Source organism: Siphateles boraxobius, unplaced genomic scaffold (assembly GCF_051911475.1).
Source record: "Siphateles boraxobius isolate OS27281-9 unplaced genomic scaffold, OSU_SipBor_1 70, whole genome shotgun sequence".
NCBI lineage: Eukaryota > Metazoa > Chordata > Actinopteri > Cypriniformes > Leuciscidae > Siphateles > Siphateles boraxobius.
The window spans coordinates 1,820,001-1,847,610 of NW_027509198.1; the positions used below are offsets into that span (position 1 = coordinate 1,820,001).

Here is a 27,610-nt window from a genome sequence, read left to right on the forward strand (position 1 = left end):
GTCAGGCCGAGGAAACGCCTGTTTACTGTATTCAGGATAAATGCTCACCTCGGCCTGGGATTTCCTGCCATCCTGTTTTTCTTCTACACAAACCAGTAAACAAGTGGAGATTCAGCAGGTTTAGGCAGCAGAATGTTTCAGAAATGTTTTCTTTCGTCAATACGTCTTATTTGAAAACTGTACAATTATTTTTCAGTCGTACAAAAAATGGGTTGTTTTGTCCACTCTTTTCCATTCAAAAAGTATGTTAAAGAACAAAAAAGCTACCATGGAAGTCAGTGGGGTTCATCAAGTGTTTGTTTGCATTCTTCAACATATAGTCTTTTGTGTAGCAGAAGAAAGAAACTCGTACAAGTTTCAGGGTAATTAAATGATGACATAAGTTTCATTTTGAGTGAACTATCCCTTTAAACCAACCAACCATACTTTATCACTAGAAAACAACTAAAATAACATGAAAGTATTATATTATGCATTTCTCCTTATATAGCACCTTTCTTGCATTTGGGTTGTTCAAAACTGTGTGAAGAACCCTAGAGTTCTATATAGAACTCACAGAACTTTATTTCTAAGGCTATATCTCTTTATAAAACGGTTAGTTGCCGTCCTTGATTCTGATTGGTCAATAAGTGTTTTATTCACGATAAAACACGACTATGACCGCTTCACCCAACAGTTATGTATCACTACACAACACCCCTAGCAACCACACTTAGCAACGTAATCATATGTTCTCATAGATATTGTTCATTTAAGTATTGTGATTGATGGAGTAATCGAGTGCTCCTGCATACGTTCTCCTTCAGGTCAGTCCTATATTCGTAAAATGACCGGTCAACGATGTATTAATTATCTTCAGATTGGATTATGTTGGTAATAGGCATTTACCTAACGCTAAATAATGTTTCGTGCCTCTAACAAATGCTTTCGATCTTCTTTCTGATCTGAATGGTGTGGAAAAGACAGATTTGATCCCAGCACATTCAGACGGGACTAAAATCACAGAGAAACTCTGATAATATAATTACTTTACCCCTCCTCTCCATGTTCAACTAAGTCCGAATAGGGCTTAAAACAGTCTTTGTCGCCATCTAACGGCGAAATAATGAACTTCTGTTGCTGTTCACGCTCAGGGACTATTTTTTTTACAGCGGAAGGAAGGCTTTTGGTGATTTTACTTCATGAAAGTTGCATTGATACATATTTTTTTGGCTTTAATATTTGTATTGTGTGGTAATCGTTGTATAAAAGCAATAAGGTACTCGAGGCTAGTACCTTTCGTACCTTATTGCTTATGTAACTTTGAATTATCCATGCTATTGTAAATGTGAAAAGTACTAAGATCAACTATATCAATGTATAACATGTCTCTGCCATATTTCTTCTCTCTGTTTGTGTAGATGATGTGTTCTCAGACCTCCCCGATCCAGCATGGATGAGCCGTCTCTCTCTCCCTCTGACGACCGACTACCATGAGAACCTGTTTGTCCCTGACGGGCCCCCGTCCCCTGATGCCCGGGGTCCCGAGGCCCGTCCCGATGACCCCAGCTCGTTCTCCACCTTCGGGAAGAGCCCGGGGAAGAGCGCGCTGGAGGGCCGAGCGCTGATGTCTGAGGTGAGCTCTCTGTTCGAGATGCTCCTGACCCAGAAGGCCGAAGCCCAGTCGTGTCCTCGGGCTGATGTGCTCTACAGACTCTCGGCCGCGTGCGGGCGCTCGCTCGGCCTGGACACGCCACACACACACACTCCCCCATAATGCAGTGCGCCAACCCTATGCCATAACAACAGCACAAAACATTTCTGATTTATGGTGCCATGTCATTTTGGGGATCCATGCAACCCAGACAGTGTCGGCCCAGATCCGGCCCACATCTGGATTAAACCATAGACTGTAAAAAAAGACTCTCATTGGTGAAAATTGAAGCCGCCAAAGACCTATTATGGCGCAGATTTGGGAGCTGATTCTGCGCAGTAGTGAACGTGAAGTGGAGCTGTGGTATCAGACCGCACACACACACAGCAGGGTGCGTGAAGTAGTCTTGATATCAACATGGTCCCGCCCAACTTTGATTCAACGCATACCAGATGTGGGCCGGATCTGGGCCGACACTATGTTGCGGTCTCAACAACACTAGCCTGACCTCTAAAAATCCCTAATAATGTCTTCCTGTTTTCAACTAGGTCTGTCTGGAACAGGCCATGACAAGAACGTTTTTTACTTTTATAAGAATAAAAAAACAAGAAAAACCCTTCATTGCATGAACATAATCGAGTTCTGTGTTTCTTATGTACTTTGATGTGTGTAAGTGTTGATGAGGAGAAATGAGTGTTTGTATTTCCTGAACACTCTTTTCTCTGAGAACAAACACACTAAATCTGCAGGTCTGATCAACTCACACTCTTTTGTCACTTCTCTAATGTGAATATTAATTTGTCACAGCATTCACAGGGTATGTGACTATACCCTGCAATTTTTTCTTTGTCTACTATAATAGTCAATAAAGTAGAAATAAGCCGAACACTAAATACTGATGCACTGATGACAAAAACCAGTTATGCCCTGAATGTTACTGGTTTTTCTTCTTTTTCTCTGAATGCCATAAGTTATTGATATCAAAACAAAGATGTATAATTTTTTCTTGCAATATCATTTTGTATAGGCCTGTGTAGTGCTTTTTCATTCATAATTGTCAGCATTTTTTCTGCTTGTAAACCATGTAAGCGAAATAAAACATTTTATAAACTTGTTGTGCTGTTTTTATTTTTTCAACATTTAAGTCCCCACAAATTCAAAATTAAAACAAATAATAATACAAATATTAATTTGAACTTCTTGTTTATTTAACTGTTGTATAAAAGCATTATCATGAGTTTTATTCAGAGGCTGAAAATGAGTAAAAATATGCTGTTTGCTGCAGATGTTCATATTTAAATAAACAAAAAAATCATGAATGTAATATAAATCAGTGAGATCTTTATAACAGTATAGCACACACTTCCTTAAAATGCATATAAATATCTGCCAATAATAGGAGAATAGTCTTAGTAAGATGATATTTAAATGCATAGTTTTAAAACATAATGCAATGCAATACAATGTTGATTGAGACTGAGAGATGAACAAATAAACCTTAACCAAAAGCCTGATGATCATATTTGAATTTTCTAAAAAAATATAATTATGATGTATAATCAAACCTGTCGCTTCAGTCCAGTAAGTGTTCATCTTGAAATATTACTAACAATTTCAAAGTTACTCTTAGATTCACTTAAAAAACAGCAGAAAGACATGAAGCACGAGCTGAAGGAGGACTTCTGTACAATTACACTAAACTATATGTTCTGTATCACGGCATCATGTCTGGATGAGTTATCATAGAAGAGTCCGCTTGAAGATGATGGCTCCCCGGTCCTCATAATCAGTACAATACTTTGTTATTGTAGTACAAGTGCAACATTTACAGTGGCAACTCTTAGAAGACACATTCACATTTTTTTTATTACCCATTAAATATAAACATTAAAATATATTGCTCCTTTAATGCTGATCTCACCAGCAGAAGACACTGCAGGCGGGGCATGTTGTCACACGGTTACGTTTATGAATTCTATTGAAAAACTAGAAGAAAAAGGTGAATAAAGACAGAGTTATGCTAAGTTATGTTTTGAACTATGAAAAATTTGCAATTTGTTTTATGGCGAATTTTTTTTTTTTAAATGCCTTTATTTTATATGAAAAAGTTTATTTTATTTTATTGACAACATAATTTAGTTTGTCTTGTATATATATATATATATATTTTTTTTTTATTAGATCATATAACATTTTAATCTGTCATGTGGTCATGTTATAATGTACTCCACCTATGGGGCATGTTGTCAAGTTCACTTCCATTCTTTCAGCGTAAATCAAGAAAAAGGTATTTACTGTATTAATGAAACATAACTACATAATTGTACTAAACATGTGAGAAAATAATTAATTCCCTGATCCCCAAATGTCCCGATATGAGGCACACTATGATGGCATCATCCACACTTCATACTCTGGAGTTGGAGGAATGAATTAGATTAGATGAATAAATTCTGGTAGGGGAATATGGTAACAGTTTTAGTGGTTAGGATGGTCTATATAGGCCAGAACTGATGTACTATATTCGTCTAAGTCAGCCTGATCTACAAACACATCCGATTATTATAAATAAAACACTGCTAATTATCATGAAGATCTTCGTTTGCTCTCGATTAGATTCAGTTCTGAATCTCTGATGATGTTCTTGCAACAACCTTCAATGAACATGAAAATCACACTAGAACAATACATAAAAACCATTTAAACTTTATTGGAATCTATGTCACAGTTGTTGTTATTGTCCACAAAAGGAAAAAAAAAAAGTCATGGGACACTAACAAAGTTTACCAGCCTAGAATCAAAGCTTAAGAGAGAGAGGAGAGATCTGAGCGCAGCGATGGGACGTGACTGACGTCTGTACTGCAGATATCAGAGGATTCATCACGACGATGATGTACACGACAGTGGATGCATATCTAGAATACACATGCACAGCTGATCACTGACGGGAGTGTTTGCTGTGGGAAACACATCCTCATTTCTATTACAGGCTGTAGAATTTGAGACTTCTGTCCATGCCGGTGGAGGCCAGGAACTGAGCGTGTTCTCCGAACGCCACGCCGGTCACCAGACCCGAGTGATCTACAACAGACAAGACAAACTCCTTTCATTTCAATCAAATTAATGTACGATTTGAGTTTGATCATTTTTTTCCAATTTTATATTTTCTATTTTTAGGGGATTTTAAATGGTACGCAAGCAACTACAATTACCTAACGTACATATTTTGCAACAGCAGATAAAAATGATTAATTATGAAAGCTGTATTCAAATAAATTGATAATATAAAATTCTTAAAATGTAATGCTTTTCAATGCCATATAAGGCCTTAATTTTCATAAACTCCATTTAATGACTTTTAATGCCCCGTGGAAACCCTGATTATATATACGCTGTATTTATAATCCAATGATTCACTTCTTTAGCATTGACCTGAACTTTAACTGTTGTAAATCTTGAATACTTTAGAGCAACAGACTTCAGTTTAATCTCTTTTCAAAGATGACACTTGGCAGATTTTAAAAAGTAAACTTAAAAAAAAAGTTACAGAATTTTACGTTTATAGTTACGAAAATACTATTTTCAATTTTTATATGAAAAGTATATTTTCAAAAACATGTTTTACTCTAAAACTGTAAGAAAATGAAAGTCATAAATCTAAACAAGTAGAGTTGCACATGTGAGTGTGATATGTGGGTAAATGATCTTTCAGTGAGAGTGTGTTCGGCTGCAGTACCAAACGCTTCCACTAGAGGAAACTCATTCATTTACAATGCGAGCAGCACAAGTGTGAATATTACTTTCAGGACCATTTAACCTGTTCAGATCATGGCCATGATGTTTCTGTTTTCACAGAGCAAGTGCCAAAACCTTTACCAACTCTTATCATTCCGATGAAGAAAAAAAAGAAAAGAAAAGAAAAGACCGTAGAGCACCAGAGGAAGGCGTTTCTGAGTGAATCTTGGACCTACCAGCGAAGTTGAGCACCTCAGACCACTGCTTGCAGATGTAAACTCTGATGTCCGATCCACCGACGGCCAGATATGTCCCACTCTGGTCGAACACCAGAGACTTCACCTACAGGAGACACACGGGGGATCAGACAGGTTTCGTGGAGAACACATGAAGAACACGTGGCAGATCACAGCTGTGGCTTTTATACAACACCTCATAATTGTTGTCCAAAGTGATAGTCTTGAAGTTCTTGAGTTTCCTCAGATCCCACAGCTTCAGTGAACTGTCCTGAGCTCCTGCAGGACAAACATTCAGGACCATTATACATGTGTCCAGAGATCCACGGCACAGAAACCCTTTATTTCACTCTCATTAAAAGGAATTACCTTTAGACGCAAAATATATAGTTAGACTAGTCTTAAAAGTTTTCTTCAAGACCTAACTTTTTAAAGTCAATTACATAATATTTCAGTTCAAATTAGACCAATTACCTCTTATCTAACTGCAAGTTGGTCAAACTATTTCTTAAGACAGTCTTTACATTGTGGCTAAGTTAATGCGACTGGCCTATGGTTTTGTAAGCTCACCATAAATTAGTGGATAGTGACAATGTGTGTATAGTTCAACAAAAATGAACATTTCTGTGTGAGAAAAAATTCAAGTTTTCAGAGTTTTAGTGTCAGTACTACATTAAACTACTTTAATATAATGTTGATTATATCCATTTGATAAGATGAGAACACTTGAGCAGAGCTGGATTATGACACGAACTGAATCACACACATAACTATTGACAGTTTTTAAACTGAACAGATTTTTTTTTTAAATTGAGCCGAATAATGACACCAAGTTGAAATTTGTTTCATAATTAAGATATATTACATTAACACTGTTCCAAGGCAGCTTGACAGTAATAAACAATCAGCATTGTATGAAGCGCTGTAGAAATAAATGTGCCTTGACATCAGTGCGGGTCATGTGACCTACCGGTGGCCAGATAGTAGCCGTTCTCAGAGAAGGCGATGGCCGTCACGGGACCCGAGTGTCCGGGGAAGTTCGCCACATTGGTCCGTTCCTTCAGATCCCAGATCTTAATCTGAGAATCGGCTGTGCCCGTGCCGAAGATCAGGCCGTCAGGATGAAACTGAGCACAGGTCAAGGCTGAGAGAAGAGCGGGAAACGCTTCAGTTTACGCACACACAAGCATTAACAGTCAAATTTAAGGGCTGTGAAAAAAAATTCTGCCTTTTAAAAGATACCAAATATGTTTTATATGCATGACATAAAATCACTCATTTCAACCAGAAGCCATTGTTGGCAAGAAGATTTAAAATATCTAATGCAAGACACATGAAACCGTAAAAATTAGTTCAAAACTGAGATTCGAGGAAAGAAAAGACTGATGATGCGTCAGGTATAGCCTAAGGGGGAATATTCCCATTTCCCAAACAATTCAGAGATGCATGATATATCGGCTATCGGACGATATGTTAATTTTTACAGTTATCGGCCCATAAGAAAATTTGGCTGATATATTAAAGCTGATCAATAATGCATTATTTCCTACAGCTGAGACTCTTCAGACGCACTGATCAACATGATGTTCTGAATTGATAGGGATCACTTCAAAAAAGGAAAATACGGTTCAGTGCAGCGCAAATCTGTCATATCGGCTACATAAAATTATAACGAGAACATTATAATTGTGTGTTTGGGACATGGCTTTATATGGTGAACCTTGTTTTTTTAATCAGGCTCTTAAGAATTATATAAAAATTAGATTTAGATTTATCGGCCAATAGGGCTGCAACAACTAATCGATAAAATCGATTATAATCGATTATGAAAATCGTTGTCAACGAATGTCATTATCGATTAGTTGGTCTGCTTACGTCACGGGGAGCGTTTACTGGTACGCACACACACGCAAGGTCTCTCTCCCTCAGGCGCTCTGCCGAGCGCGCGCGCTACACGGTTTGGAGCAGTCTCTTCTGTCTCGCATGCGCGCTCTTGCTTGCGCGCTCTAGATTTCGGGAGTTTGAACTAATTCGCGGGCATCAGGGGGCCGCAATCAATATGCGGGAGACTCCCGGGACTTCCGGGATCTTGGGATGTCTGTATTTTGTCTCGAGCATCAGGTTGCGCAATCAGTTCGCTCGCAACGTAAGTGATGGATTAAAATAGCGCTACCGCAGAAATAGGTTAAATTAAAACGGTGTTTACAAAGTGAAGCATTAAATACAAAGGCAGTTAATAACAGCAGCAGTAAAATATTGTTTTTTAGTCACTGTACTCAGTGGTTTTCAGCGAATGCTTGTGCACTAATGCATAATTTCTCCTGTCCTTTACTCAAGCCTGTTAGCTTGCTGGGTAACGTTACCTCCATTCCGTTCTCTTTTTATAGCATTTGTCTACTAAGTTTTAATTGTTTTTCAAACGCGATCTACTGCGGCTCTACATTCACACAATTGTTTTAAGTCTTTCTATATTTATTTAATCAATTTATCCTTATATTATTCTTTTATATATTATATATAATATATATTATATTCTTTATCCTTATATTCCTTATATATAATTAATTTTAAATAAAAATTAAATGAATTATATATTTTAGATGTTTTTAGTTTGTTTTTAGTTCAGATATTCACATCTGAACAACATGTCTGTGTAAATTTGTTTTAACAAAAATTGTGTTAAAACATAATATGTTGGATATCATTTTTTTAACAATAATCATGTTTGTCAACTTGCCATCAGCAATTATCATTAAAAACAATGCAAATATTGATATTAGTAAAACTCAATGTGTGGCTTTTGCACTTTTTAAAGTACACTTTTACACATAAATACCCTGATTTACGGTTTTATTTAGTTATAAAAAAAAAAAACTAATTTAATTTCTATCCGATTAATCGATTAATCGAAAAAATAATCGTCCGATTAATCGATTATCAAAATAATCGTTAGTTGCAGCCCTATCGGCCAATATATCGGTTTTTGGCTTTCAAATATAAAAAATTATCGGTATTGGCCAAATTTTTTGTATCAGTGCATCCCTAATTAATATTTATATTATTAACAGGACACAGAATATATAGTGATTATCTGACACTGCCAGAGAGGAACACATACCACATCCAGCAGTCTCATCAGTGACTTTAGTCAGCACACGTCCAGTCTGCACATCAGAGAAGGCCCAATACTACAACACAAACACACACACACACACACACACACACAGATGAGATGCGCTATACTCAGAAATACACAGAAAACTGTTCTTTTCACAAGAGAAGAGAAACTGAACCAGCAAACAAGTTAAAGGGGCTCTCGATTCATAGAGATCATACTGCGATATGTAACAATGTGTGTGTTGCTTGGGTGTGAGTGTGTGTCTGAGTGACTGAGTCAGTGAGAGAGACTGAGTCAGTGAGAGAGACTGAGTCAGTGAGAGAGACTGAGTCAGTGAGAGAGACTGAGTCAGTGAGAGAGACTGAGTCAGTGAGAGAGACTGAGTCAGTGAGAGAGACTGAGTCAGTGAGAGAGACTGAGTCAGTGAGAGAGACTGAGTCAGTGAGAGAGACTGAGTCAGTGAGAGAGAGTGAGTCAGTGAGAGAGACTGAGTCAGTGAGAGAGAGTGAGTCAGTGAGAGAGACTGAGTCAGTGAGAGAGAGTGAGTCAGTGAGAGAGACTGAGTCAGTGAGAGAGACTGAGTCAGTGAGAGAGACTGAGTCAGTGAGAGAGAGTGAGTCAGTGAGAGAGACTGAGTCAGTGAGAGAGACTGAGTCAGTGAGAGAGACTGAGTCAGTGAGAGAGAGTGAGTCAGTGAGAGAGAGTGAGTCAGTGAGAGAGAGTGAGTCAGTGAGAGAGAGTGAGTCAGTGAGAGAGAGAGAGTCAGTGAGAGAGAGAGAGTCAGTGAGAGAGAGTGAGTCAGTGAGAGAGAGTGAGTCAGTGAGAGAGACTGAGTCAGTGAGAGAGAGAGTCAGTGAGAGAGAGAGAGTCAGTGAGAGAGAGAGTCAGTGAGAGAGAGAGAGTCAGTGAGAGAGAGTGAGTCAGTGAGAGAGAGTGAGAGAGTGAGTCAGTGAGAGAGAGTGAGTCAGTGAGAGAGACTGAGTCAGTGAGAGAGAGAGAGTCAGTGAGAGAGAGTGAGTCAGTGAGAGAGAGAGAGTCAGTAGGCTTGTTCGACTTGAACCGGCGCTGCACAGACCGATCGGTTGATGACATCAAAGTACCGCGAGAGCGATTAGAGAGCAGACGGCTCCTTAGGCTTTTGAATCGCTCTCGCGGTACTTTGATGTCATCAACCGATCGGTCTGTGCAGCGCCGGTTCAAGTCGAACAAGCCTAGTGAGAGAGAGAGTCAGTGAGAGAGAGAGAGTCAGTGAGAGAGAGTGAGTCAGTGAGAGAGAGTGAGTCAGTGAGAGAGAGTGAGTCAGTGAGAGAGAGAGAGTCAGTGAGAGAGAGTGAGTCAGTGAGAGAGAGTGAGTCAGTGAGAGAGAGAGAGTCAGTGAGTGAAAGTGAGTCAGTGAGAGAGAGTGAGTCAGTGAGAGAGAGTGAGTCAGTGAGAGAGAGTGAGTCAGTGAGAGAGAGAGAGTCAGTGAGAGAGAGAGAGTCAGTGAGAGAGAGAGTCAGTGAGAGAGAGTGAGTCAGTGAGAGAGAGTGAGTCAGTGAGAGAGAGTGAGTCAGTGAGAGAGAGAGAGTCAGTGAGAGAGAGAGAGTCAGTGAGAGAGAGAGAGTCAGTGAGAGAGAGAGTCAGTGAGAGAGAGTGTGTGAGTGAGTCAGTGATTAAGTGAGTGAGTATTTGAGTAAGAGTGAGTGATTGAGCGAGTGTTTGAGTAAGAGTGAGAGAGTGATTGAGTGAATTTTTGAGTAAGAGTGAGTGATTGAGTGAGTTTTTGAGTAAGAGTGAGTAATTGAGTGAGTGTTTGAGTAAGAAAGAGTGATTGAGTAAGAAAGAGTGATTGAGTGAGTGTCTGAGTAAGAGTGTTTGAGTAAGAAAGAGTGATTGAGTGAGTAAGAGTGAGTGATTCAGTGAGTGTCTGAGTAAGAGTGAGAGAGTGATTGAGAGTGAGTTTTTGAGTAAGAGTGAGTGATTGAGTGAGTGTTTGAGTAAGAAAGAGTGATTGAGTGAGTAAGAGAGAGTGATTGAGTCAGTGTTTGAGTAAGAGTGAGTGATTGAGTGAGTGTTAGAGTAAGAGAGAGTGAGTGTTTGAGTAAGAGTGAGAGTGATTTAGTAAGTGAGTGGTTTAGTGAGTGAGTGAGTGTTTGAGTAAGAGTGTTTGAGTGAGTGTGAGTAATTGAGTGAGTGTTTGAGTAAGAAAGAGTGATTGAGTGAGTAAGAAAGAGTGATTGAGTCAGTGTTAGAGTAAGAGTGAGTGAGTGTTTGAGTAAGAGTGAGTGAGTGATTTAGTAAGTGAGTGGTTTAGTGAGTGAGTGAGTGTTTGAGTAAGAGTGTTTGAGTGAGTGTGAGTAATTGAGTGAGTGTTTGAGTAAGAGTGAGTGAGTGTTTGAGTAAGAGTGTTTGAGTGAGTGTGAGTAATTGAGTGAGTGTTTGAGTAAGAGTGAGTGAGTGTATGAGTAAGAGTGTGTGAGTGAGTGAGTGTTTGAGTAAGAGTGAGTGATTGATTTAGTAAGTGAGTGGTTTAGTGAGTGAGTGAGTGTTTGAGTGAGTGTGAGTAATTGAGTGAGTGTGAGTAATTGAGTGAGTGTTTGAGTGAGTGAGTGAGTGTCAGTGAGTGAGTGTGAGTAATTGAGTGAGTGTGAGTAATTGAGTGAGTGTGAGTAATTGAGTGAGTGTGAGTAATTGAGTGAGTGTGAGTAATTGAGTGAGTGTGAGTAATTGAGTGAGTGTGAGTAATTGAGTGAGTGTGAGTAATTGAGTGAGTGTGAGTAATTGAGTGAGTGTTTGAGCAAGAGTGAGTGAGTGTATGAGTAAGAGTGTGTGTGTGAGTGAGTGAGTGAGTGTTTGAGTAAGAGTGTGTGAGTGATTTAGTAAGTGAGTGGTTTAGTAAGTGAGTGGTTTAGTGAGTGAGTGAGTGTTTGAGTAAGAGTGTTTGAGTGAGTGTGAGTAATTGAGTGAGTGTGAGTAATTGAGTGAGTGTGAGTAATTGAGTGAGTGTGAGTAATTGAGTGAGTGTGAGTAATTGAGTGAGTGTGAGTAATTGAGTGAGTGTTTGAGCAAGAGTGAGTGAGTGTATGAGTAAGAGTGTGTGAGTGAGTGAGTGAGTGAGTGTTTGAGTAAGAGTGTGTGAGTGATTTAGTAAGTGAGTGGTTTAGTAAGTGAGTGGTTTAGTAAGTGAGTGGTTTAGTGAGTGAGTGAGTGAGTGAGTGTGAGTAATTGAGTGAGTGTATGATTAAGAGTGAGTGAGTGTATGAGTAAGAGTGTGTGAGTGAGTGAGTGAGTGAGTGAGTGTTTGAGTAAGAGTGTGTGAGTGATTTAGTAAGTGAGTGGTTTAGTAAGTGAGTGGTTTAGTGAGTGAGTGAGTGAGTGTGAGTAATTGAGTGAGTGTATGATTAAGAGTGAGTGAGTGTATGATTAAGAGTGAGTGAGTGTTTGAGTAAGAGTGAGTGTTTGGGTAAGAGTGAGTGTTTGGGTAAGAGTGAGTGTTTGGGTAAGAGTGAGTGTTTGGGTAAGAGTGAGTGATTGTGTGTGTAAGAGTGAGTGAGTGAGTGAGTTACCTGGTCCTCAGAGGAGCTGAGCAGATAGTCTCCAGTGGCGTGCAGAGAGAGGCCGGTGACTCCCGCCTCGTGGGCCCTGATGACCTGCACACAGTTTCCCCCAGTGACCGACCACACGCGGATCGTGCTGTCCGGAGACGCCGAGAACACCACCGACTGAGGAGAACAGGGGAGAGCGGTGAGATCTGGAGATAGCCCTCCTGATGGACGAGTGTGTGTGTGAGAGAGCGGCAGAGAACTGACACCCCCCCCCTGATGGACGTGTGTGTGTGTGTGTGTGTGAGAGCGGGAGAGATCTGACACACACCTCCTGATGGACGTGTGTGTGTTTGAGAGAGCGGGAGAGATCTGGAGAAAACCTTCCTGATGGACTAGTGTGTGTGTGTGAGCGGGAGAGATCTGGAGATAACCCTCCTGATGGACGAGTGTGTGTGTGAGAGAGCGGCAGAGATCTGACACACACCTCCTGATAGAAGTATGTGTGTGAGAGATAGAGGGAGAGATCTGACACACACCCCCTGATGGACGTGTGTGTGAGAGCGGGAGAGATCTGACATACACCCCCTGATGGACGTGTGTGTGTGTGTGTGTGAGAGCGGGAGAGATCTGACACACACCTCCTTATGGACGTGTGTGTGTTTGAGAGAGAGGGAGAGATCTGGAGATAACCCTCCTGATGGACGAGTGTGTGTGTGTGAGAGAGGGAGAGATCTGGAGATAACCCTCCTGATGGACGAGTGTGTGTGTGAGAGAGCGGCAGAGATCTGACAAACACCTCCTGATAGACGTGTGTGTGTGAGAGAGAGCGGGAGAGATCTGACACACCCCCTGATGGACGTGTGTGTGAGAGAGGGAGAGATCTGGAGATAACCCTCCTGATGGATGAGTGTGTGTGTGAGAGCAGGAGAGATCTAACACACCCTCTGATGGACGTGTGTGTGTGTGAGAGAGCGGGAGAGATCTGACACACCTCCTGATGGACGAGTGTGTGTGTGAGAGCGGGAGAGATCTGACACACACCTCCTGATGGACGAGTGTGTGTGAGGAGGAGCGAGGGCCTACCTGAGCAGGGTGGTAGATGACGGACGAGACCTTTTTAGTGTGTCCTTTGAGAGTGGCGACAATCTGCTCCTCTCGCCGGTCGAACACCACCACATTCTTATCTGCACCACCTGAAGAGATAACACTGTGTGAGTGCAAGCGCTCACAAGACACACATTCTAATCTGACCGCGTGTGATCATGACGTATTCGGCTTTTAAAATCAAAGTTAAAGGGATAGTTCACCCAAATATTACAAATGACTTCAGGGTGAGTAAATAATGGGGTAATTTTCATCTTTGGGTGAACTATCCCTTTAAGAATACAGCAGTTACCCTGGTAAATCCTGTATAAAACGCAGCTGCGCTGTTCAGAAAGGCCACATGTTTGCAGGTATGAAATAAACACCATAAGCTAAACACTGTCATAATTCAGCAGAAGATCACAAGCAAACGATTGGCATAAACGTGTGGTTTTCATTGGTTGTGATTGAACTCTCTGTAGAAGCAGCAGCGTCTTTACTTTAAAACATCACAATTAAACCATCGCCTGTTGAAGTTTCACTCACACATTAAAGGCCCAATGAAATCAAATTTTTAGGGTTTTAGCTTTGCTGCTGTGTTCCAAAACAATGACAAAATTCACATTTAGGAGATCTAATCATTCAAAACTTTCACTTCCACTAGAGTGGATCTCGGTTTGTTATGACATCATCGCGGACTTCATGTTCTCATCACATCTTCTGTCCAATCAAATGCTCTCTAGAATCTGAAGCTCCGCCCCCTGTGCTATAAACACCACCTGGTCAAAGCGAGCGTTGGCTCGTCACAGAGCAATAGAGTTAGAGAAGTGTGTGTTCGGCTGCTCAAACGCTCCAGTTTTATTCTGTTCTCCAACTGTACGCTGGTTAAGAATGAAATGACTAGAATTTATTGAATCCAGCGCATCATCAGTGCTCAGGGTCGCTTCCATGGTGCTGTCAGTCTGAGGTAAACTAAACACTATTGGCTATTTAAAAAGGGGGAGGAGCCATTCAATGTCCCACCTTAGCTTCCTGTTTCAGTGGAAATAACATAATCGCATCAAACAAAGCTGTGCGTATCAAGGCACTTTAGTGGGGCTTTAAGCCATATCGCAATTCCAGTTCTTCTGTCCCCAAATGAAGATTAAGACTCAAACCATTTAAGACAGTTAAGACTTTATATGGCCTTAAATTTGACAACTGACTTTCTAAGCCCCTGCAGGGACCCTGGTGTGAGTGTATTGTTATAGTACCGGTGAGGACTTTGTTGGTGTCTGTTGGGCAGAGATCCATAGAGAGGATTCCTGGTACACTGGCACTGTGCAGACCCTGTGAAGGGGAAAACAAAGCTTGATGTTTGCATGTTGCTGAGCTAACGCAATACTGTAAAAAGCATAAAAACACACAGCCAGGACTTCGGACTGAGACACTTTTTTCTTCTCAGAGCAACTGAAAAGGTCGTACTGGTACAGCAATCACAGCAGTTTACTCGCAGACCAGGGGTGTGTGATATTGAAAAAAAATTATCTGAATATTTTTGTGGGATTTTATAGATAATGTTGAGGCTATTTTGCTGAGTGTTTATTGTGTTTGTACAGAGACTCCTAAAGTTTCTGATATTCTTCATATTCTGTATGTTGGTCAGTTCACAGCAGTGACACAAATCATCTTTTACAAACTTTTTACATTGATTTTTACCTTTATAATGCAATTTTAACCTAATTAAATGTATGCATCATCTTTTGTGTCAAATTCTTACATTTAATCAAATAACTGTTAACAATTAAATGAATTCAGTATCAACAAAACTGATGTTTGCAGTGCAGAAGACACACAGAAGCTGCATCTGAAGTTCAGATGCTTTTACACACACTGTTTAATGCAGATCAGAGGAACATCGGTGTGTTTAACGTGCACTTACACACGCAGAAATAATGTGCTGATGCTTTAAACGCTGAATATTGATATTTTACATTGATTTAAAAGAAAAGAAACTTTAAATGTGAAATTAAGTCAGTTAATGAGTGAGTTAATGAGTTTCAACTGATTCATTCAAAACGGCTGATTCATTCGGGAACAAAGCATTTAGCCCCGTTCACACCGCCAGCGACACGCAGCGACAACGCGACATGATCCCATTCATTTCAATGGAGCGCTGGCGACTTCCGAGGAGGATTACACTGTTTTATATGATTTGACTGTAACCACATATGGATATAATAAAATTATGCATGGAAAAGAAACTGTCGACATTCTCAGTGAGTTTAATTCATACATTTATAATTTGAGTGGTGTAATTTTATGATGCAAGTTTAGTAACGTTACTCCTGCAGTTCATTTTACAGTTTCCCCTGCATTGTGTTGACTATTAGGGACAAGAAAATTGATTATTTGTCAAATTCGAATGACGTTTTAGTAATTTATGACAGTATGAGTAGTTTAATTTGTTGATTGATCGATCGTTTATCTAGTAAACTATTTAATCCACTGAACACTGCTGTGGTAATATAAAAACACTCTCCCAACAGCATATACTGTTTCTTTTGAGCCTAATTCCTAGTCAAATTAAAATTGTATAGTTGTATATATCACTTGTGATGGTATTTGGTATAGATATGGCCAGACGTGCAGTCTACCAATAACATTAGAGCGACAGCACTACGAACGCCTACAAGCGACTTCACAGTACAGAGCCGAGCGACATACAGCGACAAAGTCGCTGGCGGTGTGAACGGGGCTTTTGTCTTAATGAGAGAGTCATTGAATCACTCGAATCACATGATTTGTTCATTCGGTATCGAAACGCTGCTGTGTCTTTGTTCGGAAAAATTTTCATTGGTGAAATGAGTAAAAACAGGCAATGTGTCTAAAATGTAAGTCATTTAATATGAACTTATTTGTTTTTTACAACAGTTCAATAAAAAAGATCACATTTGTAATCACGCTGATATTTGGAGAAAAAAAACAGCACTCTTCATCTGATATTAATTAACTATATTAATAGATATAAAATACATTTTGCCCCTTATCTTGAATATTGAGGTCATTATAACAGGATTTTAATAGAGTAAATCCCGCAGTGAAAGCGTGCGCTCTAAATGCACAAGTGCACTAGTCTAACCTACGAGACTACATTACAGTGCACGAGTGAAACTCTAGATGCGTTTTAGTGAAGTGAGGGACATTCTGGATAATGACATGATATTATTGTAGACGATATACATCACACACCCCTATCGCGGACCCATCTGGATCACGAGACACTGTTACTACAGCGCTGGGAGATCCAGAGAGGATCATATGTTCTCAGTCATAAACCACAGATATGAGATACACAGATTTGTTTTGAGAACACAACTTTGAATAATGGGAAACGCTTCTCTTGGTTACTCACAGCATGTGACGCCACTTGACGATACTTGCTGAGATCTTCTGCTCTGACCAGCTCCTCCGGCACGGTCTTTCCTCTCTGAGTAACACACACACACACATACAGGAGGTTACGAACACGTGTAAAAGTACATAAAATAACCAGTGATAGAAAAGCTCTGAGAGTCAAACCGCACACCTTCTTCCTCTCGGTGGTCAGGACGGTGGCCTTGTCTTGGAGCTGCAAAGAGAGAAGATCAGTCTGATGTTCTGAACATGTGATCTCACGCAATCATATCACTGATGAGCACTTGTGTTACACACACCTTCTGTATGATCTCCGGAGTCATTCCCACCTGTTCACTGACCTCCATGGCCTCTCCGCCGGCTCCCTAAACAGGGGACACACATTACAATACAATATTATGAATGAATGCTAGGAGTGGCAGTCGTCCAGAATCTCATGACTCCATTATTGTGGTTCACAATCGATTCTTGGCTCAGAATCAATTATCTATTGTAAACTATAGAGCGGACAACGAGATTAACGTTCATGAACCCAGCAGCGCATGTGTCGTTTATTGTCATTATTATCTTTTAATAATAATTATCTATTTTTTTAAAGAAACACTGAAATGACCAACAATATCTTAAGCACCACCACCTGAGTTCAGTAAAAACCACAAATATGCATTCATGCATGATCATCAAGTTTTAGGTCTTATTACTAAAGTTCTATCATTAAATGATGCTTAATTATCATAATATCATAATATAATGCTTGATTGACTGATTTTAAGAGTGTAAATTTTGATATTTAAAAAGCTGTGCCATTTTATAAAGATAAGCTGATTTGGTGTAATTATATATATATATATTAGGATATCAGTCTATAAAATAGCATATCAGTCTGGCGAGTAACCAAAACAAATGACTAGCCAATGGCGATTCTATGGCCAAGGTGTGAGTAGAGAGGGTTGAAAAGAGAAAATTACTTTTGTAGCTTTAACAAAGATAAATAGTTTTCTAAATATATTTTAAGAACAATTGTTTCAAAAGTTAATGCACTTTAATAAGTGAATGTCATTTAATTTCAATAAAAGACGTGAAGCTTGATTTGGTTTATATTTGCTCATTGCACTCACTTGGGGGCATAGGACACAAAACAGTACTTTCTTCCTCTAACATTCAGTATTGCTTTTAGAAATCGAATTTTGTTAATATTTAAGAAAGAAATTCGAATTTAGCTTTTCAGCCATTTTGACAGCCCTATTACAGACTAGCGACATCAGGCGATGTGACCAGATTCTACATCACACAGTGAAAGTGTGTACTCAAGAGTAGAGATGTGCACAAATATTCAAATTTCAGAATATTCGATCTGTAATGATTATTCTAAAAATAAAATACTATTTCAATTTTACTACGTTGCTTTGCTGGCCGTAAATGCAGTGAATCCATGATAAATCCCAAGCACTGACTCAGTTACAATTAAACGCACTGGGTGGCGCTGTGGAGCGTGTTTAACAAGTGTTTGTATTTGATCACATATTGTCATCGTCTGCCTCGTGAAGTTTGAAATTATTGAGATGAAAATTATACTACAAAATGGAAGTACTTTTAATCAAATTAATTAATGAAACTGAATTATAATATCACCACCACAATGAGAAATCACATGATATCAAACAACAGTGGACTTGAGTAAAGACTGTGTCCATCACTGCATCACGACTGCAGGAAGCGCTGCTGAAGCGCGAGTGATCAGAGATGATTTTGAGACATATACTTTTAAGTTTCGTCGAGGGAGACCATTATCTTTGGGTCTCTGCAACGTCTGCCAGCGCAACGCGTTCTCATTCGAGCTCAATATAAACACCATAATGCTGACTCGAGTGCATATGTACGTTCGGTACGATAATCTGCTTTATTAGTATTTTTTTCAGTTCGCGCTGCTTGAGCTTAAAGGGTTAGTTCGCCCATTTAAGACATGAAGTTGTATGTAATCCTTACCAGCACTATAGTGCATACACACTGACCCACTCTGTAGTCACCTCCCTGGTCAGAGTTCTGGCCGCTGGAAGTTTTTCAAGAAAGTACTCCCGGTTAGTTTCCGGGGCCTCAAAACTGTGCGTTTTTACGTGAAAAAATGATTTGCGTTTCAAAGCTTGATTAATTTAAGGCGAGACACGGTAGGCAAAAACATCGTTTTTTTTTCACTGGTCAATTTTGAGATTTTAGGATATTTGTCTTCAATAACATGTCTTCTTTCAGACTTGTGGTGAAAAAAAGTCAGAAATACACATTTAGGTCTTTATTTTACTACACTTTGCCTGTTTGCGTCTGTAGATTTCTCATAAACTCATCAAAAGTTGTCGTTATAAATCATCCTTCTGCTCTGCGATCGCGATCTGCACTCTGTCATCACACACACCGTTAGAAAGCTTGCTCTCTGCTGTACAATACTGCCGGATCCAAATATGGTCATTTCCTTTTTATCAGCAACCAATCGCGAAAGTAAAAGGGGGGATTTTACTCTAAATGCGCGATCTCATTGGCTGATGCTAATTCATTAAAGCCCGTTTTCTCAAAATGACTTTTCTCTCTCACTCCAAGTCCGAAATCTCCACGTCAGTAGCACCTATATACACCAAACTTTCCAGTCTTGTACCTAGTTATATTATGAAGACATTTACAGAGGGATTTGTAAATATATTATTCTTAGCCTGATTTACATAACATTTTATTCCAAAAAACATGTCGAAAATCATTTTTTTAAGGCTATTGGCAGTATATTCTGATTTACAGGATAACAAAAGTAGATATCCATAAATCCCTCTGTAATTTTTTTCCCATCTAATATGTGAACACAATAAAAAAATAATTTTGAACCTGGCTTTATCCAATACTCAGATTTCGTTTTTTAAAATATATGCAGATTTGCGCATATTTAATTAGATAATGTCTAATTTGCATATTTAAACATTAAATTACAGAAAACTTGTAATACATTTTTTTCTCATCTTAATGTGGGTAATCAACTGGCAAAGTTTCATGGTGATATCTGCTAGTTAAAAAAAATACCCTATTCACCTGTAGTGTCTCGCCTTAACACACAAAAAAAACGCCGGTCAAAATTCATACCTCAGTTTTAATCGGCACCATTTTATTTCCATTTCTATCAATCCGCGCTGCTGTCAACATCAACAGTGCGCACGTTCCGATCAGCTGTTCCATAGTGTTTACACAATTGATTACGAAACAACGGAAAAAGTAGAAAATGAACGATGGTGCGGACTTGTAAATTTCCAGGCTGTGACCACAAGGATGTGCCGGGATCACCGTTCAAATTCCATCGTTTTCCTGTTTCGGATATAGCTACGAGACAGCTTTGGCTGGTTGCCATCGGCTACTCTGCGGGAGCTAAAATATCCAGAATCAAGGATTATCGTCTGTGTAGTGCTCACTTCAGCGAAGACGATTACATCCCCAACCGAGGAGGAAAAAGAAAAAAACTGATTTTAAAGAGTTTTGCTGTATCAGTACCACGGGTAAGCTCTATTTACTAACTTTATGATCCCATGTCTAAACTGTACGGTAACAAGCTGATGTTTAGATTCCAGTGGAAAACATGTGAAAAGATGTCTAATATAAAAACAGTATATAGGAATATAGGTACAATTTGCTGAGAAAACTATTTGATTTAACACACACAATTGAGGTTTTGTGTTGCAATCAATAACATTTTATTTGATCTTGTGTCCTCTTGCACTCTCTCTTCCCGTTCTATCTCCATCTGATGAAGTTCGGCATCGGTATACTCAGGTTCATAAAGGTATCCCTTTGGCGTTGTGCTAAAATTACTTTCATCATCTGATCCGTCTGACATTGTGCTAAAATTGGTTTCATCATCAGAAGTGTCGCAGTCAGACATGTTGTCAGCGAGTCGCGCTATCAACAGCTGATGGGAACGTGCGCACTGTTGACGTTGACAGCAGCGCGGATTGATAGAAACGGAAGGAAAATAGTGCCGCATTAAAACTGAGGTATAAATTTTGACCGGCGTGTTTTTTGTGGGGTAAATTAATCAAGCTTTGAAACGCAAATCATTTTTTCACGTAAAAACGCACAGTTTTGAGGCCCCGGAAACTAACCGGGAGTACTTTCTTGAAAACTTCCAGCGGCCAGAACTCTGACCAGGGAGGTGACAACAGAGTGGGTCAGTGTGTATACACTATAGTGCTGGTAAGGATTACATACAACTTCATGTCTTAAATGGGCGAACTAACCCTTTAAGGTTTTCTTTTAGTTGAAAACATCAAACAATGTGTAAACAATAAATATAAAGAACAAAAGCATTTAAGATATATAGTAAGCTTGATGTGTACTATATTGCCTAATTGTAAGCTTGTTCAGAAATGGTGACAAACGGCTTTCTCGTTAAACGTCATTTATATAAACGAATATTCGATTTTTATTAGGGCTGCAACAAGTAATCGATAAAATCGATTATAATCGATTATGAAAATCGTTGTCAACGAATGTCATTATCGATTAGTTGGTCTGCTTACGTCACGGGGAGCGTTTACTGGTACGCACACACACGCAAGGTCTCTCTCCCTCAGGCGCTCTGCCGAGCGCGCGCGCTACACGCTTTGGAGCAGTCTCTTCTGTCTCGCATGCGCGCTCTTGCTTGCGCGCTCTAGATTTCGGGACTTTGAACTAATTCGCGGGCATCAGGGAGCCGCAATCAATATGAGGGAGACTCCCGGGACGTGTGTATTTTGTCTCGAGCATCAGGTTGTGCAATCAGTTCGCTCGCAACGTAAGTGATGGATTAAAATAGCGCTTCCGCAGAAATAGGTTAAATTAAAACTAGGGATGCACCGATACCGATACCAGTATCGGTATCGGGCCCGATACCAAGCTCATGTACTTGTACTCGTACTCGTAAAAATACCCCGATACCAAAGACCGATACCTCACGTATATCCTTAGCTTATATTTCTTAATTCTTATGAACACTCTTCCTGCAGTTATAGTGTTGCTAGATTTAATAGTACACTCTAATATTTCACTTTACACTTTCGGCTGTGATTACATTGTTACTCAGTGTTATGTTAAACATTTGTTCTGTGATTTCTATGGCACTTTATGACAAATTTGATTGTCTTGTTGTCTGTGATTTCTTTAGCACTTTGACAACTTTGTGACAGGCAGGTAAAAATTACATTCATTATGTCCTTGGTTTTGCCCTTTGGAGGTTATTGGACACTGTGAAATTTGGGCTTTGAAAATTTGTGATAAGCACAATAAGAATTATTTATTTTTTTAAGTTTATTTAAGTTGTTGAAAATAAAGATGCTGATTTGTTCATTAGTCTCATTGTGTTCTTCTTAGAAAATTGCCACATAAAACGAGAACCCCCCCAGTACAACAGGCATCGGTATCGGCGAGTACCAGGAAAAAAATATCGGTACTCGTACTCGACCCTTAAAAAGTGGTATCGGTGCATCCCTAATTAAAACGGTGTTTACAAAGTGAAGCATTAAATACAAAGGCAGTTAATAACAGCAGCAGTAAAATATTGTTTTTTAGTCACTGTACTCAGTGGTTTTCAGCGAATGCTTGTGCACTAATGCATAATTTCTCCTGTCCTTTACTCAAGCCTGTTAGCTTGCTGGGTAACGTTACCTCCATTCCGTTCTCTTTTTATAGCATTTGTCTACTAAGTTTTAATTGTTTTTCAAACGCGATCTACTGCGGCTCTATGTTCACACAATTGTTTTCAGTCTTTCTATATTTATTTAATCAATTTATCCTTATATTATATTCTTTTATATATTATATATAATATATATTATATTCTTTATCCTTATATTCCTTATATATAATTAATTTTAAATAAAAATTAAATGAATTATATATTTTAGATGTTTTTAGTTCAGATATTCACATCTGAACAACATGTCTGTGTAAATTTGTTTTAACAAAAATTGTGTTCAAACATAATATGTTGGATATCCTTTTTTTAACAATAATCATGTTTGTCAACTTGCCATCAGCAATTATCATTAAAAACAATGCAAATATTGATATTAGTAAAACTCAATGTGTGGCTTTTGCACTTTTAAAGTACACTTTTACACATAAATACCCTGATTTACGGTTTTATTTAGTTATAATAAAAAAAATCTAATTTAATTTCTATCCGATTAATCGATTAATCGAAAAAATAATCGTCCGATTAATCGATTATCAAAATAATCGTTAGTTGCAGCCCTAATTTTTATTAGCCCAAATATTCGAATACAATATTTTTGAGAAATGCCCATCCCTAACCCAGAGTGAGCTTAATGCATAGTGAGTGACTCGCACGACTAAATGGCCTTTTTCATTCAGACATTACATTCAGCGGATCGCCTGCAGTGGCTCCCAGATAAAGCAGCGCTTGTGTGTGTGTTGTGTGTGTGTCGTGTGTGTACTGACCACAGCTGCGGGCTGGGACGCAGGAGCCGCCTGAGGAGCCACCAGTCCAGCCTGAGGCTTGAGCGTGGCCAAAGCTGCAAGCAGAAGATGAACACGTGAGTGCCGTCACGACCCAAGAGAGCACCTCACACACACACACACACACACACTCTTACCCTCTCGGGCCGCGGTGACCTCTTTGGTGAGACGTGCGATGACTCTGCAGGCGGCGTCGTGCTGGTAGAGCGCGTGGGATAGCTCCTGTCGAGTCGTCTGAAGCTGCTGTCTCAGAGTGAAGCTGTGCAGCATCACTGCGTCCTGCAACACACACACACACACACACACACACACACAGGGATGAGAAAAAACAGGACATTTCTTTAAAGGTGAATATAAATCTATGGTATCCCTAGAATGTGTCTGTGAAATTTTAGCTCATAATTCCCCCCAGATCATTTATTATAGCCTGTCAAAGTTGCCCGTTTTTGGGTGCGAGGAAAAGGGACGTTGCAGGGATGCGATTGTACAAGTGAAAAAAAAACAACAAAAAACAGGACTTTTTTTTTAAGACCCAGCAACAATATGCTATGACAACATGTCTGGGAAAAGCTATCCCGATATTTACCTTCGTTTTTTTTAATTCTGGTATTATACAGAGCGAGAACGCCCTCTAGAAGACAAATATCAAACTATCACTGGCTGAGTTGTTTAGGTTAACACGAACACACTTCACAGAGCGCTGACACTTCAGACACGCATTTAAAACACAGACAGCGAAGCGGTATGAATACAGAACACTAAAGTACATATAGCCATATCATTATAAAGTGATTAATGTGTTGACTAGATGCTGCATCAGCAGAGGAAGAACAGCAGTTTGCCGTCGAGGCTGAGAGGACTCTAACATTACTTCAGTGAAGCGGCTAAAACAACGCAGACCTGACCCAAATGCTTTATGGCACAATTGTTACCATCTATTGTCACTTTTATGCATTCATTAGCCAACGAAGTTGTATATTTAAAGCTAGTGACGTGAGTGCTTTCTCAACATTGATGTTCATGCAGCAGGCAATATATTGTAGTGATAAAAAAAGAACTTAAATCTTTACATCTTGTTATTTTGATTAGATAATCATCAAGTGTTCTAAAATAGAAGGAAATAAAGTATACATAGGCTATATACGTAATATTGGTCTTCATTAAATTTTAACGGCCATCTTTAAGCACGACTCTTTGGAATTGTAACACTTTACAATAAGATTTCATTTTTAGCATTAACTAAGGTTAATAAAAGTTGTAGAAGTATTATTCATTGTTAGTTTGTTTATTTCAACATTTACTTATGCATTTGAAATTGAGTTTTAATTCTTATTTTATCTGTTATTACCTTAGTTACTATGAACTAACATGAATGATAAAGGTACAATTGTATTGCTCATATTAATACATGCAGTAAAAACATATATTGCATAATGCATGAAAGCTATAGTTCATGAAAGCTAGTTAATACATCCTTGTTAACAAATGGGATTTGCAAAGCGTTACCTATGAAATTTACGCATGTTTCTAGGTTATAGCTAACGAAACCTGTAATATTTTAACGTTTAAATTATTTCTGTATAGAGTTTCTTCTGTAGAACTTCTCATTTTAATATATTCATATTTATACATTTAATAAATTCAGCACATTTCAGTTCAGCACTGTTTTACTGGAGTCGTGTTATGTTTGTTTTTAATCCAGTATCCATTATAAAAAATATCGGTTGAATTATCGGTTATCCGCATTTACGGTCAAACCTAAATATCGGTATCGGTAAAATCCACTATCGGTCGACCTTTAATTAAAATGCACACAAAGGAACCGAAATTTTCATTTTATAAACAGTATCCAATTCCTGACCTCCTTTTTTATTTTTATTACGGATCTGCATGATTGACGTGGGTCAGGATTTTAGGCTGAAATAACCGGATTACTGCAGAAGCATCTGGTCCAGGACACACACTCGGCACTCATCATCGGGTCGGGACGGGACTCACCCACTCGTCCTGCAGGGATTTGAGGATGGCAGGAATGCTGGTGGCAGAGGGAGCCTTCGGACGGATGGGGTGAGACACTGAAAGCACACAACACAGTGAAACCGTGGCCGTGCAGAGTGTGTGGATCATTATACTGGACCTGTGCATTCGGCTTAGGTTTTTTCAACTGCTTACATCTTCAAAACTTTGCCTCTCCCCCCCCAAAAAAATGTTACACTCAAATCCAAGAACTGCACAGACAAAATGCCTCACATCTCTTGCAAAATGAAACACTGCATTCAAAATATCACAAACATCTCAAAGGCAAACATCTGTCTTACGCTGCAAACAGCTTTGCCATAATATTATATTTTTGGATGCATCATATACAGTTATTCAGAACCTAAAGCTCTTCTTTCATGAGATCCTGTGTACATTTCAGTACAAGATGGAAAGTGATTAGCAGAGAGATGTTGAAAAATTCACAGTAAACACGAAAGCAAGATTGAAACCAAACTTCAGTAGTCAATATTTGAAGTGGTCCTAAGACAAGAACGGGTATTGTTCAAAATTCATGTATAACTTTGATGAAAGGTTTTGATCCACTTCAAATGTTGAGCGCTGTATTTATTTTTTTACTGTAAGCATTTGTGAGTACAGTATTACAGTCCGAAGAAACTATAACTTGACCTTTGGCCTATTCTAAAGCCATGATTGCTTGGGGTTCAGTAAAGCAATAAGTGTTTGCACATCATGTGAGGAGTGTGTGTGTGTGGCTCTGATGAATTACTGTGGCATTTTGATATTTGTGTTTGAAAAAGGAAATCAAGAAACTTCCTGTTAGACTTTTGTGTTACATAGAGAATTGCGTGTTGTGCTGTGCAAAAATTGTTTTATGAAATTGAAACCTGAGAATTAGTGTATTGGTTTGCAGATTTGGTGTGTGGTTCTGGTGTTTGAGTGTCAGCTTTCAGGATTTTGTGTGTCCGCCGCTGATAAAACAGTGGAGTGTCAGCTTGTCGTGTGCGAGTGTGTTCCTCCTCGAGTCTGTACCCTTGATGTCGATGAGCTGCTCCTCAGACAGTGGCTGTCCGTTGATGGGGTCGGCTCCGTTCTCAGCGATGTATTTCTCGATCAGACGCCTCTCGAACACTTGATTGGAGACAGGAGACACACAGGGGTGCTCCGGCACCTCGTTGGAAACTGGAAGGAGAACGGATTTATAATCACGTAACATTTTACAGTGTGCTAGTTTAGTGATACCTGTGGTAATGATAATAACAACACATAGTGCATCTTTATATGGAACTAAGCCTGAACTAAACCCTATTCCTGAAAGTACATGATAATACATATTATTCAGCACTTAAACGCATAATCACTAAATGTATCAAAGAAACCTTAAAATAAAGGAAGTGTAAGCAACAAACAAACATGAAGTTTCCTTCCTCTGCAGTACAAAATACCTCGTTTTAGTGACACTATTATTAATCAGATAAATATCATACGTTATTGTCTAATGTTTAAATTCAACAATTAGGCTAGACTTAACAAATCTTGACGTTTATGTTTACTTTCCCTTTTTTAATCGGTGTTTTGCTCGCCGAAATAAAGTTATCTCAGGCTTCAGACACACACGCACAGCTTCCAGCGTCATGTTTAACATATATGCGCTTCTAGTCTAATGAAATACAGCAAAGCAGCGGAAGAAAGCATCGTTATTAAAGCGTAGTTTCTCAAACACAAAGTTTCTGCTAATATGTGCACAATGGCTAACACTGCTAATCACTCATGCTAACAGAAACAAACTCACTTACTCGCACAAACCAAAGACATCTCGCTCGAATAGACGCGATTCCGCTCTTCAAATAAAGCTGGAGTTATATCAGTTCATCCACCGGGTTAAAATCCACACAGAGTTAATGATTTTGATCTCAATCAAGGCGCTGCATGCCCTGAGTCAGAACGGTCAGAACACGTTGAGATGCCGTGCCGCTCAAACACCGGTGCATGACGGGATACTGGAGAGCGGAAGTCGGAACCGACGGGCTTCCGCCAAAAGGCGCACCGCATCCTCAGCCAAAACATTTGTACGCTAAAGTATAATCTTTTAAATATATTAATCTGTACTATTGGTAATGGGCGTTTTAATAGGAAATCTTCTCGATAATCACAAACGACTTGATTGGCTTGTGTTCAGAAGAAAGCGCTGAGAAATGCACCACGTGACATAATGCAGGTGTTCTGACGATTTGTGCTGCCTTCTCAAAAAATGCTACCCAAGCGCGAATCGATCACAGAGATTGTCGATTCATTCTCTGTTGTTTCCACAATGGAGTAAATCTCACAATATTATGACATCGTTATTTAATTTAAAACAGGGTAAGTGTATGGGGAGCATATTTTGATATTTTAAATGAACTAGCAA

General features: G+C 39.2%; 2 protein-coding genes across 3 annotated transcripts in view; one reads left to right on the plus strand and one right to left on the minus strand.

Annotated features, from left to right (window-relative positions):
* The window catches only part of pcdh12 (protocadherin 12), an 11,890-nt gene extending 9,877 nt beyond the window's left edge, over positions 1–2,013 (plus strand). Inside the window, exon 4 of the mRNA XM_077217201.1 lies at positions 1,401–2,013. Within this exon, the coding sequence (XP_077073316.1) occupies positions 1,401–1,756 (356 nt within the window). The 3' untranslated portion in view covers positions 1,757–2,013. The remainder of the gene's footprint in view (positions 1–1,400) is intronic.
* Positions 2,014–4,323: 2,310 nt separating this feature from the next.
* Positions 4,324–27,428, minus strand: prpf19 (pre-mRNA processing factor 19). 2 transcript variants are annotated; one of them, XM_077217241.1, is made up of 16 exons: positions 27,000–27,428; positions 26,236–26,385; positions 25,204–25,280; positions 23,343–23,484; positions 23,188–23,261; positions 17,025–17,090; positions 16,898–16,939; positions 16,724–16,798; positions 14,583–14,658; positions 13,330–13,439; positions 12,268–12,423; positions 8,723–8,792; positions 6,575–6,748; positions 5,801–5,883; positions 5,605–5,710; positions 4,324–4,714 (listed from the first exon to the last, which is right to left on the minus strand). In XM_077217241.1, the coding sequence occupies exons 1-16, from the start codon at positions 27,016–27,018 to the stop codon at positions 4,617–4,619; spliced, it is 1,518 nt and encodes a 505-aa protein (XP_077073356.1). In that variant the 5' UTR covers positions 27,019–27,428; the 3' UTR covers positions 4,324–4,616. The 2 variants fall into 2 exon arrangements, with proteins under 2 accessions (XP_077073356.1, XP_077073357.1); XM_077217242.1 differs by lacking the exons at positions 26,236–26,385; positions 27,000–27,428 and having other exon boundaries at positions 23,343–24,505; positions 24,591–25,280.
* Between the last annotated feature and the right edge of the window lie 182 nt (positions 27,429–27,610).

Excerpts from the sequence above, each read along its gene's own strand:
- prpf19 (XM_077217241.1), bottom strand. Across the intron at positions 16,940-17,024 it reads CTCCGGAGATCATACAGAAG|CTCCAAGACAAGGCCACCGT; the intron begins GTGTGTGTAACA and ends CTCTCTTTGCAG. Across the intron at positions 8,793-12,267 it reads TCAGCTCCTCTGAGGACCAG|TATTGGGCCTTCTCTGATGT; the intron begins GTAACTCACTCA and ends TTTGTGTTGTAG.